Source organism: Nerophis ophidion, linkage group LG08, assembly GCF_033978795.1.
Source record: "Nerophis ophidion isolate RoL-2023_Sa linkage group LG08, RoL_Noph_v1.0, whole genome shotgun sequence".
NCBI lineage: Eukaryota > Metazoa > Chordata > Actinopteri > Syngnathiformes > Syngnathidae > Nerophis > Nerophis ophidion.
The window spans coordinates 16423329-16430828 of record NC_084618.1 but is presented as its reverse complement, the minus strand read 5'-3'; the positions used below and the strand labels follow the sequence as shown (position 1 = coordinate 16430828).

At 38.9% G+C, this 7500-nt stretch overlaps 1 protein-coding gene across 4 annotated transcripts in view; it reads right to left on the bottom strand.

The window, feature by feature from the left end:
* Positions 1–7500, bottom strand: part of pik3r1 (phosphoinositide-3-kinase, regulatory subunit 1 (alpha)) — a 67487-nt gene that overhangs the window by 1228 nt on the left and 58759 nt on the right. For all 4 annotated transcript variants that reach the window (XM_061907860.1, XM_061907861.1, XM_061907862.1 and 1 more), the window contains 6 exons: positions 7469–7500; positions 7260–7402; positions 7015–7191; positions 6867–6941; positions 6621–6791; positions 1–3095 (listed from right to left, as the gene is read on the bottom strand). The exon at positions 1–3095 is cut by the window's left edge and continues 1228 nt beyond it; the exon at positions 7469–7500 is cut by the window's right edge and continues 94 nt beyond it. In XM_061907860.1, coding sequence (XP_061763844.1) covers positions 2906–3095; positions 6621–6791; positions 6867–6941; positions 7015–7191; positions 7260–7402; positions 7469–7500 — 788 coding nt within the window. In that variant the 3' untranslated portion in view covers positions 1–2905. The remainder of the gene's footprint in view (positions 3096–6620; positions 6792–6866; positions 6942–7014; positions 7192–7259; positions 7403–7468) is intronic.

Genomic DNA, 7500 nt, shown 5'->3' with positions numbered 1-7500 from the left:
AAATAATAAAGTAAATATACTTTGTATAATAGATTTTTATTCAAATAAACAATGTATATACATATTTCTTATTTGAATAAAAATCTATTCAAAGAATATTTTAAAGACTTAATCCATGCACACAGGAGCTTTTCTAGCCTGTTTTGAAATATTCATTTTAATTCTTCGACCAAATATTACATTGGTGTGAAGCAAGAATGGAATCTAAATGACATGGTTGCTGCCCACAGATAATGAACTCCCCCTCCCTGAAAAGCCAGCAATCGCCACTGATATATAGAAATATGATAGAAATATACAGATAGAACTCTTCTAAGAAAATAAATCTTTACTGTGGTGGCGCTTGCCAGTCGACTGCATGAAAAGGCTTCTTTATTTTTTTTTTTTTTTGAGAACTTTCCCACTGAAGCAAATGTTCTGCCTGAGAACTTCCGGCTTGTAGCAACAAAAAGACTTTGAATAAAAATATTTATCTTGCAGAAAGAAGGGAAGTATTATGAGCGTGTAAATAAAAAGAAGCTTATATTTTGCATAGCAGGTCAGAAACAACACAAATCAACAGTTTTGTCCTTTTTGCTTTGGTGCAAAAGTATGCAAGACCCACACACATGAAAACAACACAAAATGTCAAAATTATGAGATTACAAGTATTTTTTTTATCATAATCATGATTTTTTTTTTGTCTTCCTTTGTTATGAAAAAAAAGTAGAAATGAGAGTCTAAATTTTTAAAGTCATAATTATGATAAAGTCAATGCTGAGATAGTCAAAATTTAAATAAAAAGTAATATAATTATTAAGAGATAATCACAAGTTTTTATTGATCTTATGAGATTAAAAAAGTCATGAGTTGTTTTTATCTAATTTATGTAAAAAGTCACAATTTGAAGGTTGTTTTTATCTCATAATTTTGACTTCATTTCATAATATTGATTCTTGTAATTATGACTTTTTACATCTTAATTTTGGCTCGTTATTTCAACTGTCTAATAATCACGACTTGCTCATAATTTTGACTTTTATATCTCATTTTGGACTTAAATGCCTACTGAAATGAGATGTTCTTATTTGAACGGGGATAGCAGGTCCATTCTATGTGTCATACTTGATTATTTCGTGATATTTCCATACTTTTGCTGAAAGGATTTAGTAGAGAACATCGACGATAAAGTTTGCAACTTTTGGTGCTGATTTAAGAAGCCTTGTCTGTACCGGAAGTAGCAGACGATGTGCGCGTGACATTATGGGTTGTGGAGCTCCTCACATCTGAACATTGTTTACAATCATGGCCACCAGCAGCGAGAGCGGTTCCGACCAAGAAAGCGACAATTTCCCCATTAATTGAAGCAAGGATGAAAGATTTGTGGATGAGGAAAGGGAGAGTGAAGGACGAGGGGAAAAAAAAGACTATACAGTGGGAGCGATTCAGATGTTAGACAAATTTACTAGGATAATTCTGGAAAATCCCTTAACTGCTTATTGTGTAACTAGTGTTTTAGTGAGATTATATGGTCGTACTTGTACAACCTGAAGGTCGGCCCCGCACCAGTCGTCGGGTGGTGGGGATGCCCATCTTTGCCCTTTGCAAGGAACCCTCTTCGCAACATGATCTTTCGAAATGATCGCTGCACAATACACTTTGTGTGTTTGGTCCAATCCAACCGCGTACGCTTGACCGCTCTGTTCCATAGTAAAGCTTCACCTTTCGGGCATGTAAACAATGAAACACCGGCTGTGTTTGTGTCGCTAAAGGCAGCCGCAATACACCGCTTCCCACCTACGGCTTTCTTCTTTGACGTCTCCATTATTCATTGAACAAATTGAAAAAGATTAAGCAACACAGAAGTCCAGAATACTGTGGAATTATGCGATGAATAGAGACGACTTATAGCTGGGAACGGTGCTGGAACAAAATGTCCTTGTGACGTCACGCGTGTGCATCATTGTACCGCGACGTTTTAGCATGATAATTTCCTGCGAAATTTAAAATTGCAATTTAGTAAACTTAATATTGGCATGTGTTGCAATGTTAATATTTCATCATTGATATATAAATTATCAGAATGCGTGGTCGGTAGTAGTGACTTTCAGGAGGCCTTTAAGGACTTGCTCATAATTTTCACTTTTTATCTCATAATTTACTTTTCATTTTATAATTATCACTCATAATTTAAACTACCTCATAATTAAGACTCTTTAGCTCATATATGACTCACATTATTGACCTTTTTTCTCACAATTTCGACTTCATCTCATCTTTGACTTTTTATCTTTTAATTATGTCACATAATTGACTTTTTTCCTCATAATTTCGACTCATCACTTTTACTGTTCTCATAATCTCAACTTTCTATTTCATAACTTTGACTTTTTTATCTCGTAATTTGTCGTCTCCTAATGCTGACTGTGGGTAGGGGTGTTGCAGGGGATTGTGGGTAAGGGTCTTGCACACCAAAGTAGTTTTCAACTGCCTGCAAGTCCACAGGACTCGTCCAAGAACACACCCAGAAAAAGAAGGATCGTTTGAAAAGTGCCATTATGCTACATTGATCAGCTGATCTGCTGTTGAACAGTTAACACCAGCAAGTACCTGACTCCGCCCCCTCCGACAACACGCCCCTTCCTGATTCGACGAGATTTGGTCACATGGACAGGGGCAAAGAAAAGGAGAGTTGGTCAGACAGGAGGGCTGCTCGAGCACCGTTTTGGGGAAAAAAGGCCTCAAAGAGTTCAGCAGCTCCGTCTCTACTCTTGCCTTCAAAAATGTACATTCACGCCGGCGGCGGCGGCAGGAAGTCAAAATTCCCCCCCTCCCCCCTCCGACAAAGCGGCGGCGCATCTACGGCGCGCGAGTCCAGTGACGTGTACCTCGGTGCGGCCTTTCCGGCGTGCCTTTGTGCAAAGGTTCATCGCTTCTGCTGAGCGTAGACGGGGTAAGCCAGCGTGACATTCAGAGAGTCGTTGTGCTGCACCAGAGACGTGTGCTGGTAGTGCAGCACCAGTTCTTTCAGGGAGCCGTACAGGTTGTACGGCTCGGCGAAACCGTAGCCGGACGGCGTCTTGTTGATGACGCAGTGCTTCACCTCGCCGTCCACGCTGCAAACACACAGAGCACCCAATTTAGTGGCTGCAACATTAGCATGCTAACAGTTAGCACGGGTCAAAATTTTACTCCTTTCAACTCTCTAATGACCACATGAATTAGAAACATCGCTTTTAGAAGTAGAACTCAAAATAATCCCAAAGTCAAACCCAGAACTGTTCTGTGCCCATTAAAGTGATAACACATTTTGTAATATACTCAAAATATTGTAAAATACTCAGAATAATCCAAAGGTCTAACCTGGAGTGACATTCATATGTGTAATGAACAACCTGCTGTTTGGGTAATGCCATTGCCCCTCACAATGTTCTTAACGACTCCTTTCACAATAGAAATAGTGAAGTGAAGTGAATTATATTTATATAGCGCTTTTCTCTAGTGACTCAAAGCACTATACATAGTGAAACCCGATATCTAAGTTACATTTAAACCAGTGTGGGTGGCACTGGGAGCAGGTGGGTAAAGTGTCTTGCCCAAGGACACAACGGCATTGACTAGGATGGCGGAAGCGGGAATCGAACCTGCAACCCTCAAGTTGCTGGCACGGCCGCTCTACCAACCGAGCTAAACCCCAAGTCGTGGATGTGGCAAAAGAGGAAGCAAAATACACAAAATAATCCAACAATCAAACCTGTGACTACATTTGAGTAATGAAGATTTGTTATTTAGGTAGTAATCCTTTCGCTACTTGCAACATTCTTACTAACAACTCCTTTCATAATAGAAATATATACAAATACTCAAAATAATCCAAAAGTCAAACCTGTGACTACATTTGTGTACTAAAGATTTGTTATTTAGGTAGACATCCATTCACTACTTGCAACATTCTTACTAACAACTCCTTTCATAATACAAATACATACAAATACTGAAAATAATCCAAAAGTCAAACTGTAACTACATTTGTGTACTAAAGATGTGTTATTTAGGTAGTACACCCATTGCTCCTCGCAGCGTTTTTAACAACTTTTTTTCATAATAGAAATATATACAACTACTCAAAATACTCCAAAAGTCAAACCTGTGACAACATTTGTGTACTAAAGATGTGTTATTTAGGTAGTCAACACATTGCTCCTTGCAACGTTTTTAATGACTCCTTTCATAATAGAAATATATACAAATACTCAAAATAATCCAATAGTGCAAACCTGTGACTACATTTGTGTACTGAAAATGTGTTATTTAGGTAATAATCCATTTGCTACTTGCAACGTTTTTATTAAGGACTCCTTTCATAATAGAAATATATACAAATACTCAAAACAGTCCAAAAGTCAAACCTGTGACTACATTTGTGTGTACTAAAGATTTGTTATTTAGGTAGACATCCATTCACTACTTGCAACATTCTTACTAACAACTCCTTTCATAATACAAATACATACAAATACTAAAAATAATTCAAAAGTCAAACCTGTAACTACATTTGTGTACTAAAGATGTGTTATTTAGGTAGTCAACCCATTGCTCCTCGCAGCGTTTTTAACAACTTTTTTCATAATAGAAATATATAAAACTACTCAAAATACTCCAAAAGTCAAACCTGTGACTACATTTGTGTACTAAAGATGTGTTATTTCGGTAGTCAACCCATTGCTCCTCGCAGCGTTTTTAACGACTCCTTTCATAATAAAAATATATACAAATACTCAAAATAATCCAAAAGTGCAAACCTGTGACTACATTTGTGTACTGAAAATGTGTTATTTAGGTAATAATCCTTTTGCTACTTGCAACGTTTTTATTAAGGACTCCTTTCATAATAGAAATATATAGAAATACTCAAAATAATCCAAAAGTGCAAACCTGTGACTACATTTGTGTACTGAAAATGTGTTATTTAGGTAACAATCAATTTGCTACTTGCAACGTTTTTATTAAGGACTCCTTTCATAATAGAAATATATACAAATACTCAAAATAATCCAAAAGTCAAACCTGTGACTACATTTGTGTGTACTAAAGATTTGTTATTTAGGTAGACATCCATTCACTACTTGCAACATTCTTACTAACAACTCCTTTCATAATACAAATACATACAAATACTCAAAATAATCCAAAAGTGCAAACCTGTGACTACATTTGTGTACTGAAAATGTGTTATTTAGGTAATAATCCATTTGCTACTTGCAACGTTTTTATTAAGGACTCCTTTCATAATAGAAATATATACAAATACTCAAAATAATCCAAAAGTCAAACCTGTGACTACATTTGTGTGTACTAAAGATTTGTTATTTAGGTAGACATCCATTCACTACTTGCAACATTCTTACTAACAACTCCTTTCATAATACAAATACATACAAATACTGAAAATAATCCAAAAGTCAAACCTGTAACTACATTTGTGTACTCAAGATGTGTTATTTAGGTAGTCAACCCATTGCTCCTCGCAGCGTTTTTAAGAACTTTTTTTCATAATAGAAATATATACAACTACTCAAAATACTCCAAAAGTCAAACCTGTGACAACTTTTGTGTACTAAAGATGTGTTATTTCGGTAGTCAACCCATTGCTCCTCGCAGCGTTTTTAACGACTCCTTTCATAATAGAAATATATACAAATACTCAAAATAATCCAAAAGTGCAAACCTGTGACTACATTTGTGTACTAAAAATGTGTTATTTAGGTAATAATCCATTTGCTACTTGCAACGGTCTTACTAAGGACTCCTTTCATAATAAAAGTATATACAAATACCCAAAATAATCCAAAAGTCAAACTTGTGACTACAGTTCTAAGTAGTGAGGATGTGTTATTTAGGTAGTCATCTATTTGCTACTTGCAACGTTCTTACTAAGGACTCCTTTCACACTAGAGACAAATACTGCAAGTATTAAGTACTCACCACGCTGCAGTAATACTGCAAGTGAAAGTAGTAAGAAGTAATCACACCACGCTGCAGTAATACTGCAAGTGAAAGTAGTAAGAAGTACTCACACCACGCTGCAGTAATACTGCAAGTGAAAGTAGTAAGAAGTACTCACACCACGCTGCAGTAATACTACAAGTGAAAGTAGTAAGAAGTACTCACACCACGCTGCAGTAATACTACAAGTCAAAGTAGTAAGAAGTAATCACACCACGCTGCAGTAATACTGCAAGTGAAAGTAGTAAGAAGTACTCACACCACGCTGCAGTAATACTGCAAGTGAAAGTAGTAAGAAGTACTCACACCACGCTGCAGTAATACTACAAGTGAAAGTAGTAAGAAGTACTCACACCACGCTGCAGTAATACTACAAGTCAAAGTAGTAAGAAGTACTCACACCACGCTGCAGTAATACTGCAAGTCAAAGTAGTAAGAAGTACTCACACCACGCTGCAGTAATACTGCAAGTGAATGTAGTAAGAAGTATTCACACCACGCTGCAGTAATACTACAAGTGAAAGTAGTAAGAAGTACTCACACCACGCTGCAGTAATACTACAAGTGAAAGTAGTAAGAAGTACTCACACCACGCTGCAGTAATACTACAAGTCAAAGTAGTAAGAAGTACTCACACCACGCTGCAGGCGTAACATCCCGCCTTGCTGCTCTCCCGCACCAGGAATGTTCCGTCTCGCTTGCTCTGCAGCAGCGCCTCGGCCTGCTGACGCTTCATGTTGCCCAGCTTCCAGGAGCGCTCGTCGTGGTGAGGAAGGTCCTCGTCGTCGTCCACCATGGAGTATTGGCTGAGGAGACAAGAGATGTGAGACCAAGACCAGGACCAGGACCACGGTCCTCGTTTCCCAAACGCTGACTCTTACTCTTCGATGTTGTCGTTCTTGATGCCGAGCCACTCGTTCAGTTTCTTCTGCCGCACTCCTTTCTGCGTCAACCACCTGCGACACAGGTGCACGTCAGCCAGGTGAGGTGGTCTGGCGGGTCTTACGGTGGTGGTGTGGGCGGACTTACATGAGGTACTGGTCTCTGGTCTTGCGCAGCTGAATGAGGTCCGGTTTGATGCTGTTCATCCTCTTGTCGATCTCTCGGTAGTCGGCCGCCTGCTTCTTCAAGTCCTCCTCCAGGCGACTTTTACTGTCCACGATCTCGCTGATCCTGGACTTCAGCTTCTCGTAGTTCCCCACGATCCTGAGAAACCACAATTGGCCGCTTTAGTTTTTTCCTCCATTTTTTTCTGGATCTGCGAGGTTTCTCACCTCTGGATCTCCTTGTCGTTTCCTTCCCTCCTGAACTTCTCGATGTACTCTTTGCTGTAGCGCTCCTGCGTCTGACATTGCTCCTCGAAGATCTTGATGGTCTCGTTGAAGGCCTCGATGGCGGTCCTCTTCATCTGGATCTCCTGGAGGACGGAATGGGGACGGGGTGTTAGGTCTCTGCGGACGCCAGGGCCGAAGTCGGCACTCACCTGTGAGGTTCTGGTGTATTCTTCGTAGAGTC